Source organism: Cyclopterus lumpus, chromosome 5 (assembly GCF_009769545.1).
Source record: "Cyclopterus lumpus isolate fCycLum1 chromosome 5, fCycLum1.pri, whole genome shotgun sequence".
NCBI lineage: Eukaryota > Metazoa > Chordata > Actinopteri > Perciformes > Cyclopteridae > Cyclopterus > Cyclopterus lumpus.
In genome coordinates this window covers 14,398,245-14,413,154 of record NC_046970.1, presented here as the reverse complement: position 1 = coordinate 14,413,154, position 14,910 = coordinate 14,398,245, and the positions used below count along the sequence as shown (strand labels likewise).

The 14,910-nt window shown below is 39.8% G+C and overlaps 2 protein-coding genes across 2 annotated transcripts; one reads left to right on the top strand and one right to left on the bottom strand.

Annotated features, from left to right (window-relative positions):
* Positions 1-1,905: 1,905 nt before the first annotated feature.
* nuak2 (NUAK family, SNF1-like kinase, 2) lies at positions 1,906-10,851 on the top strand. Its single transcript, XM_034532515.1, has 6 exons — positions 1,906-2,504; positions 6,579-6,699; positions 7,191-7,342; positions 8,335-8,400; positions 8,711-8,963; positions 9,064-10,851. Exons 1-6 carry the CDS (start codon positions 2,268-2,270, stop codon positions 10,113-10,115), a joined length of 1,881 nt encoding a protein of 626 aa, XP_034388406.1. The 5' UTR covers positions 1,906-2,267; the 3' UTR covers positions 10,116-10,851.
* A 1,661-nt stretch (positions 10,852-12,512) lies between these two features.
* On the bottom strand, positions 12,513-14,637 carry ccnd3 (cyclin D3). Its single transcript, XM_034532538.1, has 5 exons — positions 14,401-14,637; positions 14,112-14,327; positions 13,781-13,943; positions 12,812-12,954; positions 12,513-12,581 (listed from the first exon to the last, which is right to left on the bottom strand). Exons 1-5 carry the CDS (start codon positions 14,635-14,637, stop codon positions 12,513-12,515), a joined length of 828 nt encoding a protein of 275 aa, XP_034388429.1.
* Positions 14,638-14,910: the final 273 nt, after the last annotated feature.

Sequence of the window (14,910 nt, the reverse complement as noted above, 5' to 3'; positions counted from 1 at the left end):
GTAAGTTTAACAATCAGGATTTATCAGGACTACGCCAGTCTTTCTATTGTTTATTTTCTGAAAGCTTTTAAGATCTATTTCTTTATTTGTAGTTTATAAATGCTGTTTATTGGGTCCAAATTCAATTTGAATAAAATCACACTCTGTTTAAAAGTATATCAGTGGTATTAGCATTAAAAACATTTCCAATTTCCCATCTGTGGGACTTAGAAAGTATTACCTAATCTTATCTTAACATGATTCAAATTGTATTGTGTTTCTGTTAATCACTATGAAACAGGTCTGAAGTTCTTTTCAATAGTCTTTGATTTCATGTTTCTCCTAGCCTAGGTACTATTCTTTTTTAAATCATATCTAAAATGGAGTGTGAATTACATTTCAGCAGTCAAGTATTACATCTGCTCATCCTGTTCTAACCGAGGAACACCCACCAGCTGAGTCTAAACTAAAATTACAGTCTACATAGGAATTGCTGAACATACTAGAATATGCTCATTATTAGTATGCAGTTGAAAGGCCCACTTGGAACAGAGAAACTGGCTGTTTCAGGATTCCTGCCAGCACACATCTAGTTATTGGTAAATGCATGCTGATCTCTAGTGGCCTACATCTGTAATGACACTAATAATGCTCTTTTCTCAAATGCATTTCTCTTAGTTCACTAGACTGCCTATTTAGGTAAAATTGGACTAATGGTTGAATACCCAAACAAATATGCTAGCTCCATGAAGTCAGCTATAAAATGCTATTACTCTACAACCCATAGGCCATAAAATAATCCAAGCCTTTTATTACATAAGACAAACATTTGGATAATGCTCTATTTGTTAACAGGGAGTTGGTTGTCTGTGCAAACTAAATTACAATTATATAATGAGAAGTACTTTCACATGATGATAACAATTATCTCTCTGATATTGCATGCAACTGTAACTGTGTTATTCCAGTTGCTCTTAATCAGGTAGATATACTGTAGGTTAGGTTGGAAAAAGAAGCTCCAACTCATTAATCAGTATTTAAGTAGATAATTGAGGATAATGGCCTCAATAATTCTATAAAGTGGGTAAACTGTTCAATTATCAGTAAATACATTCACAATGTAAAAATGATCAAACGAGTGATATCGATCTCAGCAGCATAGTTGTCTTATTTGGTTTACTGTCATTCTGTGTTATATTTAGTGAGGGATCGGGATAGCAATACTGCAATTTAAAAATACTAGTAAGTAAAGGTCCTGCATTAAAAATGCCTCTTACGTAGAAATAGCCAGGCAAAGCATACACAACTTAATATATCAAAAGTAAAAGTACTCACAATGCAAAATAATTGCCCTTTAAAATGTTACTATAATATATCCCATTGCTACACTGATGCATTAATGTTTTAATATAGGATTACTTTTGGTTAGTTTGATTTTGTATGTTTTGGTTTTCTATTTATTTGTTCAAATTGTACAAGTTCATACGTTTTGTATGTTAAATTAACCTGTAGTAACTAAAGCTGTCAAATAGTGGAGTAAAAAGTAGTATTTCCCTCTGAATTTTACTGGAGTACAAGTAAAAATGTATATACTTACGAGTACCTCTAATCTCTAAATTAGTAATAATCTAATCTCACATTAGTGTATGCTACTAAATTACAGTACACCATTATGCTACATATTGCAAAACTGTAAAAAAATACATGTGCCCCCCACTTTTTTTTTTGTGGTGCGCTTGTTGTAAATGTCCGTGCACACCGATTCTAACAACAGTCACACAAAAAGCTGAGAGCTGCATTATGTGTTCTAACTTATTTAACGGTATTTAGTAGTTGGCTTACCAACTACTAAATACCACTGACCTAAATTACAAATACTGGTCAGACATTAACAAAAAAGTAGCAATAGAACAAAATGACCTACATTCATGCACCGGCGCTGTCTGCTATCACAAATCAAACGCTCCTCTGTGTACCTGAAACGCCCCTCGACTATTTGACGTGGAGCTCAGAGCTCCGCTAGTGTCGCAGCACGCTGTGTACTTGCTGCTAGAAGGTCGCAGCGCTACCGAGGAGTTAAACAGACACGCGTTAAATTTCTGTCTTAAACTTCTAGTTGTACTAATCTGCTGCACAGTCGGAGTCAGCGCATATTTACACTTGTATGTGAATTGCACCTGAGCACATTTGGGAGCAACTTGCTCCAACAACAACGGAGGTCCGCGCGGAGGAATGCACTTTATCTGCGTGAGAAAACACGCCAAAAAAGACAACAACGTTGTGCCAGGATGCAGAGCTTAAATGTTGCCCGTCTTTCGTCAAACCGACGGCCGTCTGTTGGGGCAGTTTCACCGGGTGAAAATCCTCCCGTTGGGAAAGCTGCGTCCCAGGTGACTGTGAAAAGACAAGCCGTGAAGAGACACCACCACAAACACAACCTGAAGCACAGGTACGAGTTCCTGGAGACCCTCGGGAAAGGAACCTATGGCAAAGTGAAGAAGGCCAAGGAAAGATCCGGTCGACTGGTAAGGACCGATATTAACATTCTTTTCTCACTTTTTACTTGTGAGCCAAGTGCAATGCCTCGATCGACAGTGTCCACATCTGTGTTGGCTCTACCTACCGGCCACCTGTTGTTTAGAGGGCTATTTTTAGAAGACTGTCTGCACACAGGTAGTCCACATATGGGGTTTTAATTGGGAGGGGAACTTTAGCTATCAGGATTGGCCTCCAACGTGTCCCTGTAAGGAATTGATCAGCCATTACTAAATTGTAAACTAATACAATAGGCTAGTGTGTCTGTTGTATCAGTTGACAAAGCAGCATACATTAGACATCACTGTTTTTGTTTTGGGTTGCTCATATTTTTCTGTTTTCTGAACATTGTGTCCAGTCAAATCACTGAATAAGCTGTTTTAATGTCTTGTGAATTGCAACCCATGTATAGTAATCTACGCATTTTATTCTCACCACCTGTCGAAGGAAGTGTGTGTATCACGTTGTTTGCTAACGGGGTTGCAAAGTACCTCCTGTGTAAACTAAATGTAAATTCTATATAACACTTACTGTATCTAATTATAAGAATGTTCGCACCAGTTACCAATGCTTCCCCTGTGGCAAACCTAATAGCTAAGCAAACCTAATATCTAAGCAAGTATTAAAGTAGATCTTTTGGCAGCAAAATCAATACTTGAGAGAACATTCTACAAAAACTGAAGCCAAAATTGATTCCTGTAACTCTGTACAAACAACGTTTTTACAAAGTCGCTTCCTATTGGCTTAAAAGGAAGTATGCCGAGGTGTGTCTTTGGAAAGACTGAGTGACTTAATCCAAGCAGGAAGTTTAAAACAGGAAAGTTGGGTTACTGCCTTTCTTTGGTGGAGAGAGAGGAGGAAACCACAACTAGCCTTTCAGGTGGATTCCAGTTTCCTGTGACCTAAAGGAGAAATGGGAGGTATCGGAATTAAACAAACAGAATACATATAACCATTTTAAAAGGAGCACAGGGGATTTTGAAATCAAATTACAATGCCTTTTAGTTGATTTATATTCGTACACGTCCACAAATTGATGATGTACCAGTTTATATGAATGCTGATGGATGTGTTTCAGTAAAATGCAATACAATTTAACTGCACCATAAACTAAAGCCTATAAAATGGCCATAAAGTTGAATCAACAACTTTCTAAAGCAGTTTTCACAAAAACGAAACCCTATAACCGTCAAAAGTTTAACTGCAGGGCTATGGCATTAGACTCATTCAGTTTACCTATGGCAACTAAGTGAACACAGTTTGTAATATGTAGACGAACTGTGTTTGTCTACATATTACAAACTGTGTTCTACACAGCTAGATTTTTCAGCTTGTTTTGTTTCCATAATATCATGTATTTAACATTTAACAAAGAATTTAAAGGCCAGTTGTCCAAAACAAAACCCACACTCAAGTGTAACTGCATTTTGTTGCAGGTGCAGAAATAGTGACTCATCAAAAAACACAAACACAGATACTTGGCCGAGTGAACTCCCTTTTGTCAGTAAGGCTTCCTCAGCTGGCCAAGTCTTCTTTACCAGAAATGCTCTTTGTTAAGAGGTCATGAATGTTATGAGTAAAAGTGAATGGAAGTCACGGAAGTTATTCAGAAATTCCCCTTCTGTACCTGCAGTAAACAAGTTCAGCCTTGTTGTTCACACACCCATCTCTGCTCTGACGCTGTCCGACGTGACACTTAGCTTTAAAGGGTATGTGTATGTCAAACAGCAATGAGCATACAATGTAAACGAGACAAACATTAATGTGCTTTTGTTTTTATCTACCTGATTAGTATTGACAACACAATGGACAAAGATATGTCACTTAACACAGGGAGTGACCCAACACAAAGGATGGCTTCATCTTGTGTGCGTTGTGGCACCACAGCTGTTCCCATTATCTACATGCATAGGTTTGATTACATAACCCATTATGGTGGGTGGTTTCAGCTCACACTGCTTGACATGCATGTTGTGTGTAGCAACCACCAACTTTTCATAAAGCTATTACTCAGTTTCTGGTGAAAGTTCTTCCTAAGTTCGGAGTAGCAACCAGTGAGTTTCAAACTTGTGATTCAGGTTGCACCATTTTAAAAAAATACATAAAAAATGAAGATGTGTCATAGCTAGTAAAGACTTACGTAAGATTTAAATGTATTCATCCTGATTAACAAATCTCTTGGTCTATAACATAACATTTAAAGCTGATTATTTATATATATTTTTATATATATATATATATATATATATATATATATATATATATATATATATATATATTTATATATATTTTTTTTTTAAATCATAAACTCCTCAGAAGCGAGATCCTTTAGAGATATTCTGTCAACCAATTAATTGTTTAAGCTCTAATTTGTAGTTTGTTTCAAAGCTAGCTTGTAGTAGTCATGCAGCTTAGAATGATTGGGAAATATCCAATTAAGCTAACCTAATGTTGTTTGGTCATTTAGGTTAACAATATTGACATGTTTGGTAAGTTAAGGTATATTATGATGTTTTTGTGAAATGTAAAGTCACATGTAGACTATTCCATATTACCACTTTTGCTTTTCACTCCAAACGGGTCACATATATAAGTGAGTTGGTTCCGGTAGCTATGCAACAGTAACACCTGAAAGTGGAACTTGGGGTTAAATATCAGATATTTCAATCTCGGTGCCTCTTGCATGGAACAAACTTGATTAAAAAGGCTGTACACCCACCAACAGATAACCGCACAGGGGTGTGAACTCATCATGAATGTGAGCTCAGCCCGTCTGACAGCTATGCAAACAAACGCAGGAAGCCACAGTTCCCAGAATCAGGAAAAGGGTCTGTGGAGTGTGAATACAGTGCTGACTCGGAGGAGCATCGAGGCCAGACAGTGACTCATGATGGGAGACAGTTGTCTGTTGAAAATGATATGAGAGCGCGCCATTTTACTCACTTCCCCTATGTCTGTAGCCTTGAGGGTTGGAGAGGAGAGGAGACGAGGACACCCCACCACCTCGTGCCCATCGGGTGCCTCATAGCACCCTTCAACTTGGGGTGGACTGATGACGCACTCTGTGCACAGAGGAATCTCAGGCATCTGAGCTTCATAGACAAACGCAACATAAAGACATGTATTCAGACTTGTTCGAAGCTTGCATGGGAAAAGTCCCCAACAGATAGTAGTCAGATTTAAATGTCCTTTTTCCTCAAGTCTCACAGACCTACCAGCAGCCAATAGATTTCTTTGCAACAGACAATAGATTTCTTTACAGCAGACAATAGATTTCTTTGCAACAGACAATAGATTTATTTACAACAGACAATAGATTTCTTTAAAGCAGACAATAGATTTCTTTGCAACAGACAATAGATTTCTTTGCAACAGACATTACTTGACCCGGCGATTCCTCTGCCTCGTTAGAAACAACATGGCAGAGTCTTCGCTGCCCATTGTGACTCAATAGGACGAGCTTTAGAGGGAAGGAACTTCTTATTAACATTTTGTTCTTTTTGTTGTGCACTTCTACACAACAAAAGTAAAATAAAATAGACTTAATATAGTATATTTATTCACTGACTTTTCCAAAAGCAGCACAATTGCTGATCATTGTATTAATGTTTTGACACTAAAGCGAGATTATGTAACTCTTGAAACAATAAGCACATTCTTCTTACAAATGTAAAGTTGTATCATAAGTGGGGGTGAAAAATACACCTTTGCACATTTCTATACACTCAGTGGTTTTGCTGCTGCCGCCTCACTTGCTCTTGTATAACTAGGGCTTATGGTGGCTAAAGTTGGCAAACTGTGGAAAATAACTATAACTTAGAGTCGGTTTACTGACTTCTAAAGACTCATCTCAACTTGTTCCTGTGTAAACAATATTTACCATATTCCTGCAATTGTCACTTAAGGTCACAGCAGCAGCTGTTCATCAAAAGTTACACTCTTGCAACTGTCAAGCTGAATTGTTTTATTGATTAGTCTCTGGAAGCAATCTCGCTTTTCTAAAAAAGGATGCCAAGTATAATGCAATATTCTGAATATCAAACTCTTATTTCTTCTGTTTTTAGGTTGCCATAAAGTCGATCAGAAAGGATAAGATAAAGGATGAGCAAGACCTGGTTCATATTCGCAGAGAAATTGAGATCATGTCCTCGCTCTGCCATCCGCACATCATCACCATATATGAAGGTACAGTATTCAAAATGTTGTGTTTGGGTTTACTTTCATCGTTTGCCTTTCAGAGCTGACTTAATCTCCTCCATTGCAAAGTGAAACGTGGTACCTGGAAAGAGACGACACTCAATCAGTCTCTATGTGAAGATTCAGAGTTTGGTCACGCAAGTCTTTTGTGCTGAAGACCGATGTTATGTTACATAACCGCTGACGTCCCGTCATACCCCGAAAGCGCTGCATGAAAATGTGCAGGGCCTCGTGTCTTGCAGTGTCCCTCACGCCTGATGAGATGGTCATCGTTCAGTGTTTGTCCACCTCAGTGCATGTTTGCAATACGGTCATCATGGGGCCCCGTTTATCCTGATCTAATCGGAGTGAACAAGGGGTTCACAGGAAGATCTATAATCAGTTTTCAATGCAGGCACTGTAGAGATAATCTAATCTAGTTCCCTTTTGGGTTGATATGAAACCTTTAATAAAAGTTTGTCATGTTTTTGGTCTTGCAGTATTTGAGAACAAGGACAAAATAGTGATTGTGATGGAGTACGCCAGCCGAGGAGACCTGTACGACTACATCTGTGACAAGAAGAACATCTCTGAACGGGAGGCCAGGCACTTCTTCAGACCGATTGTATCAGCTGTGCACTACTGCCATCAGGTAAGGCAGTCTGTCTCAATCCAACGCCTTCATACAGAAGATATGAAGTTGTTTATTGGAGCCCTATTTACGCATGGCTGCTACGTCAGGGCTAATGACGCAGAGCTCCACTCAGACTAGCTCCCCCGCTTGTTGTTTTCCCAGAGCGCTGGCACCCCTAAAGTTACATAATGGGCATTATTCACTGAGCCTGCTGATCTGAACAGGGAGGCTGTGAGAACGATGCAGGGGGAAATGAACAGTTGGTCTGCTAGCATCAGGGCTAAAGGCCAGCCGTCCCAACAAACACAGACTCTTAATGAGGGTGTGATGGAATAGAAGGGCTCTACACACACAATAAATAGTTGCTGTGTAATTACAAACATTTACAGCACACTATTTTAGTTTTAGTGTGGCTGTTCAGCACGATGCAGAACCTTTTTAAAATGTTTGCTGGGCTGTATTTACAGAGTGACTTGCCCTGCCATGTTCTGTGTTTTTATTTTTAATCGTTGATGTCTCGTTAAATATTAAATTTTCCACGTTGACAATCAGAAAAAGGCCATTGGAAAAACTTTTAAAAAATTGGTTATGGATGATGCATTCAATAATTCAAAAAACTGCACGCAATAGTTTCTTCATGACTACATCGTTACGATAAATGAATGCTACATAACACAACCTACATACAATGTATCCGTTGCGACAAGTTGTGTTAATACGTAATAGTTGACCTGCATGTTTGAAAACTGTGCTCAAGTCAAGGCATGCCCCCCTACTGAGTGGAGGACAATGAGGCATAGCTGACGTACTAAAAAAAGAATGTGTTCTGACTAATCCTTTATTTATTTATTTATTTATATATATATATATATATATATATATATATATATATATATATATATATACACACACACACACACACATCTACTTCCAGGAAACTGATGTGCCTGTAATTATGTAATTGTTATGCTTAATAAAATATATATATATATTTTGTTTCTCCCTGTCAGAATGGAATAGTACACCGGGACCTGAAACTGGAAAATATTTTACTAGATGGCAACGGCAATGTGAAGGTATGTGTATGACACATACACAGTCTGCATTTTATATTTGTATGGTTTGGATTATAAATGGCAGCAGATGGTGGTGGTTTCAAAAGGTAATTAAAAGTAACGTGTAATATATACAACAGAAGATTGAATTGCTTCTTGCACAAGTTCTTGTGAAGGAAAGGTGTTTTCAGCATTCAATCTTTAAAATCACACTGACTATTCATAACAGTGACTTATAGTGATGCATATGGTTATTTCTTCTCTGCAGTAATCTAATGATACAACAGATCTGACTGTTGCTCAGCTTGACTTCCACTTGTTGTTCTTGCAGATTGCAGACTTTGGGCTGTCAAACCTCTTCCATGGTGATAAGTACCTTCAAACCTTTTGTGGAAGCCCTCTGTATGCTTCCCCTGAGATTGTCAATGGACGGCCATACCGCGGACCAGAGGTGGACACTTGGTCTCTTGGTGTGCTGTTGTACACTATGGTTCATGGTACTATGCCATTTGATGGAAACAGCCACAAGGCATTGGTCCAACAGATAAGCACTGGAAACTATCGTAAACCCATCAATCCCTCTGGTGAGTCTTTCAGCTCAACTATTCTTTGACCCATTATTTTGACGTATATAGTTTGCCACTAATGTAATCATGTTTGTTTATCTATTGCTCTCTCTCTCAGATGCATGTGGGCTTATCCGATGGATGCTGATGGTAAATCCTGAGCGCAGAGCCACAATAGAGGAGATTGCAGGACACTGGTGGCTCAACTGGGGCTACCAGCAGCCATTACTGGTTGAGGCAAAGAGCAGTCCAGTGGAGCAGACCACTCCACCAGCCTCTCCTTCAACATCGCATCCTGGCGGGCTGGCCCTTGTTGGTAGCTGGCTGCGCCGTACATCCAGGCCTTTACTTGAGAACGGCTCTAAGATGCGCTGCCTGCTCCGCTCACAGGGTGGTGGTGGTGGAGGGGATGTAGTCCGGCAGCGCTCTCTGCGAAGGTCGCGAAAGGAAAATAATGTCTCCCAGACCAATCAAGAAGTAAGCACCGACGGTCGCCCCTCTAAGGGGATTTTGAAGAGACGCAACAGTGTGAAACAGAAGGCACTGAGTGAAGTCCCTGCTGTAGGTTCAGTGGAGCCACACAACATTTTGGGTTTGCCTGCACCAGCTAATGCGCCTTCAGCTGCTCTGCTGCCTCGCAAAGGTATCCTTAAGAAGCGAACAGAGCAGGAGTCTGGGTACTACTCCTCCTCTCCTGAGAACAGTGACTCTGGCTGGGCTCCACAAACTAAAGAGTGCCCTTCAGCATCAACTCATAAAGGCATCTTGAAGCGCAATGGAAAGTTCTCCTCAGGTAGGCTGCAGGAGTTTGGCTCTCTGGACCAGCTGGCAGCTTCTTTACCCTGCGGAGGCATCAGGTCGCGACCGAGCGGGGCCATCAGTGAGGATAGCATTCTGTCTTCTGAGTCCTTTGACCAGCTGGATCTGCCAGACTGTGTAGGACCTCCAGCACAAATGGATAAACCAGCCAAGTCTAGCATGAGAGGATGTGTGTCTGCGGACAACCTGCTGGATATCACAGAAGACGGGATCCTTGGGGACGGGTCGCTGAGGCCCTGGAACTGCTACAGGTCTGGAGTGGCTGACAGTTCCTTTTCTATCACAGACTGTGATAATGTAACAGAGGCTTACAAACAGGCCATGGCTCTGCAGCAAGCTGAAGACCTATGATTGGTAGAGGACACTAACTTAAGACTGCTAAACTAATGAAGACATGTTTGCCAAAGTGCATTAGGTGACATAACCAGCACACTGTTGTGATAATCATTTTGTCCAACTTCAGGAACTGCACAGTACCAAAAAAGCAGGAGGCTTCTTTATAAGATTGTATTTTAGGTGATAAATGTCTATGAATAATTTGAGTAAAACTGGCTAAAAATAACCAGAATGCACAGTCTTTTACAAAAATGATGCAGCAGTTTAGAATAACCATTTCAAAGATCCTCAGGAGAAGGAAGAGAGCTGCTGTGGGTGAATCAGGAGCTCTTCATTTTCAAGCCTATTATCAAAAGTGTAGTTAAAGCAAAAGGTCACCCTGAAACCAAAACTCTGGTCTTCAATGTCAAAGAAAGGTTTGTTTAACATATTTCGCAGTGGCAATAAATCAAACTGACATTTTCAGTCACAATAGGACTTTTGTTTGAACATTGCTTCAGCCATAAAGTCGGTGTCTTTTATTGTCCACAGGACAGTTTGAGAAAGTGAAACTTAACAGCTCTTTAAGATTCTAGCAGTGTGAAAGCTGATCATATGTATCTAGGAGAACAGTAATAACGCACAGGTAAATGTTAGAATGGGTATACTACAGCTTTTATTGTGCTTCAGGATGTGGGGAAAATGACATTTCACGGATACCAAAGAGTAGGTTTGCTAATGTCAAGAGTTTTTTATGTTTCTTTATTTAAAACCAACAGCAAAAAGTGCCAAGAGAATCTTTGTTTTGTACAGGGACTTAAGCGCTGTTTTTTTCCTTCTTGTTTTTGTTACTTGAAATGACTCGTTCTTCGTTTGGATAATGACTTCAATAACAATCATGACACATCGAGCGTAACCAGTAGAACCTGCTTTTGCTCCCGAGCCTGCACTCATGCACATGGACAGGTGGCCCTTAACTCTGTGTGCAAGTGGCAGTTTCACAGGTGGAGCTCATTAGGCTTTTTTGAAGGTCAGAGATTTAAATTTGGAAAACAGTGAGGTGTGTTTGAAAGCGAACAATGCGCCCCAGCTAACTACTGCATGCCGTGTATAATATGTAAACTTTCTACTGAATTTACAGGGTAAGTCATGGAGCTCAAGTGTATTAAAATATCTAGACACCTAAGGTGGGACAGTATTTCATATTTAACTGTTTAAAAAGCCCTAGGTTTCATCCTGGTGACCTTAAACGACAAATCCCAAATAACAGGTTTAAAAGTAAAATCATGAATCATTCATGCTAATGATAATCATTAAGTTTTACAAGATATCTGGTTCATACTCCTGCTTATGAAATACCCACTGGTAGTCAGATGTCTGTATGAAATGTCTGCACACTGGAGTTACTTAATTGGATTGTCATGCTGGCATCCAAACCAGTCAGCAGGTTTTGAGTTCTTGTAATAAAAATTACAAGGCAGCAGTCTGAGGCTGCTTTTTTTTCCCTTCTGTTATTTATGGTAATTATTTTTGCCACACTGGGGCTAATCTGGAATTTAGAAACTGTACAAAAGTAAACAAAAAAGAATTGTCTGATTTCAACTGGACGTTCATTAATTTCTAATGTCACAGACAACTGGTTTATTATTAAAGTGTGACAGAGAAAGAGGGGTGTAAAATGGTAACGGTTTCATTTCTTTGTACAAATGTTGCAGGCTCTGTTTTCTTTCTTATAAATCAACAAAAAACATGTTTGCCAAAGTTACAGGGCTTATCATTTATATGATACTGATCTGCCATGCTGTTATGACCGGAATGAGGAAATCAATAAAAAAAAAAACTAAGAACTCAAAATACTGGCTAATGTTGTTAATGACCTACTTACAAATGTTGTCTTTTAACAGTATTGGTTTAAAGCAACAAGGGAATTAAAGTGTTAAAAAATATGCAGAAACATTTATTCAAATGTAACATGTTCAGATATTAAGCTGTTTAAATAATTTAATGAATCCAGATAAGTGCTAATATACAGCAATACATATGAATGGAATATCTAACTTTTAAAATGTGCAAAAACTGCAAATGGGATTAAGTGCAACTTAACTGTCAGTTAATATATTATATCCTATCTTGTAAAGCTACCAAGCATAACGCTTTAAAACAAACGGCAACAGGATGGATATTTAAAACAAATCTCAAACTGTAATGGCTTTACATGTTGCGGAGAGATCTTCCAAAGAATCAACTTGCCAAGAACAATTGATATTAAAGAGTGATGGCATTGTTCTGTTTAATGGCTGTCAATTTACAATTTAGCCATTAATGTGAGGGAGGAGTGTTTTTAGATGTCACTGGTAACAATTCAACATCCTGAAAGTCAGCAGGGGTGCAGCTGATCTCTGACCTGTGAGCTCCTGATCTGCAAACACTGGCCTAGAAACAAGAGGGCAGGCTGAGCTCCAACACATTCCCTAACTTGTTATAGCAGAGGAGGACAGAGCTCTGTTCAGGGACAGATTAAGGGGAAAAACAACCATAAATTAATCAGTGGGTCATGTACAGACTATGGCTCTTGACCAATTGTGTGCATGGTTGCACTTCTAAACATACATGTCATGTCTGTTCTTTTTCTCAAGACTGTTGAAACAAGGAGCTTTCTAAAATGATCACAAACATGACAGGGCAAAGTCAAAGAGATACCATCTAAAATGTCAGTTAAACATTACCCTTACCAGATCAATGACCAATAGGTTGGCCAAAAATGTCATCATCGAATCAGAGGAGACTGCAGCGTCCACTAACTTTAGCCTCTGCATGGCAATGCTCACGCTGGCACATGCAATGGTGGAGGGCAAGAACACCAAAAATCTGCAGTCTGGCGATAAGAGACAAAGATCCCTTCCTCAAAATATTGAAAGAATCATATATTACCATATTTCATAATTAAGATGGCCACTTGCAGTTCACTTAAAAGTACTTTTAGCCTACAACAATGAGAAAGTCATTAAAGGCTAGATGTACACATTTAAACAGATTCCACCATTGCAGACAAACCCTAATAGACAAAAGCTAATCAAAAGAATACATTTCCCAAAACATAAGCTGGTAGAATATCCTAATTGCTTCAGACAGGAGACACGCTGAGACAAAGAGTCAGATATTCAATCCATGCTGAGACACCTTTTTGAATGAGTTACAATAATGGAAGCCTAGGAATTGTCTTAAATTGTATGGACTGTAATGTCATAGTCTGTCTAAAACCGCACAAACTGACGGTATCCCCGTAACCTGTTGCCTCGGGCAGCACCACAGAGATTCGTGGGAAATCCGCCAGCTGAATGGTCAGACGGAGGTCTTTCACAGTAGACAATACAGGATTACACAAACTCAGCTCTCTGTCTCCAAAATGAACTGCTGACACATCACAATCAAAGTTATGTTTGCTTTGTGTTCATTGTTCCCCGTGTGGAAAGTCATTTAACGCTCACTAACTAAGGGATATAAAATAGCCGTTTTTACTGCACTGGAGTAATAAAATAGATTTACAATGGAGTACAGAAATCCTTTAACGCAAGAAAATACATGGTACAATATATGTTTTACATGATGTGTATCCATTGCCAATGCATATCGTCTTCTGCTGTGTTTATTTTGGGAAGAAAATATACATTTCACATTTTGGTAGTAGTTATGTAACTCACCAGTGGCTGCCAAAGCAATATAGGAGTGAACATGCCTGCGCATGTTAGGAAGGTGCTGGGGCCGAACCCAGGGGAGCGCGTGAAGCACTGGCTCCAGGAAGTCAGAGGGAACCACAGACGCCAGACACCAGTCTAACCTGGAGACCACTGCCACCTCCCACTGCTGCAACACACACTCTACCTTTAAATTCAAAATCTGAATTATAAACCATTACAACAGAGCGAGTCTGTCATCTGAGGGAACAGTGAAATTAGTTGTACGCTTAGGTATGATGCAATCATTGGATCCCAAATACAATGTGTAGTTTTTGCAAAATAAAAATAGAGTTACCAGGATGTCCGAGATTGAAACGGAGTTGTCTGTGTAGATGCAAAGCTTGCTGGCAGTCAGATGGACAGTCTCTCTCATTTTGGAGGCCAGGAACATACACACAGCCCCTAAAAGCTGCAGGTTGGACTTTTTAACAGCGAAACCGCTCAGGTAACAGTCCAGGTAGTGCACTGCCAGCGGAAACACCTCCTCCTCACATTTCTGCTCCTCACACACCTACAAAACAGCCATATGTTGTACTTCAAGTCAGCTAGATAACAGATGCGTTCAGTTCGACTGGTCTGCATACCTGAAACATCCACACGGCTAGTATCTTCCGCATGTATGGCTCGATGTCTGTCTGGACTCTTTCAAAGTATGGCGCCACCTGGCCGGTCTTCTCCAAGGCCGTTAGGTTGTGCAGTGTCCGGAGGTCCCCGGTCACGGGTTGGTCGCAGCCCGACCGGAGAACCACATCCCGCTCCGTATAACCGGCGTGTATGTCTCTGGGTCCACTTTGAAGCCTCCGGTCCTCATAAAGATCCATTCGACGAAGTTAAATCGAGTAGTGTTCCAAAATGGCGTCCAATTAACCGGTTTTAGCTAGCTATGCTAACCCTCTTTAAAAGCGTCCTTTTAAAATAGCAAACAAACGTGGTCGGAACTAAGGTTGATTAGTTTCATCCAGGGTTATCAGAAATAAATCAAACATAAACCTTGTGGGGTCCAGCTCTGTGCCATAAGTTAGCCTACTTATTGTCAGTTCAGGTGAACATCTATTTTTTCCGATTGTCGAAGGAAACTAAATTTGATCAATGAT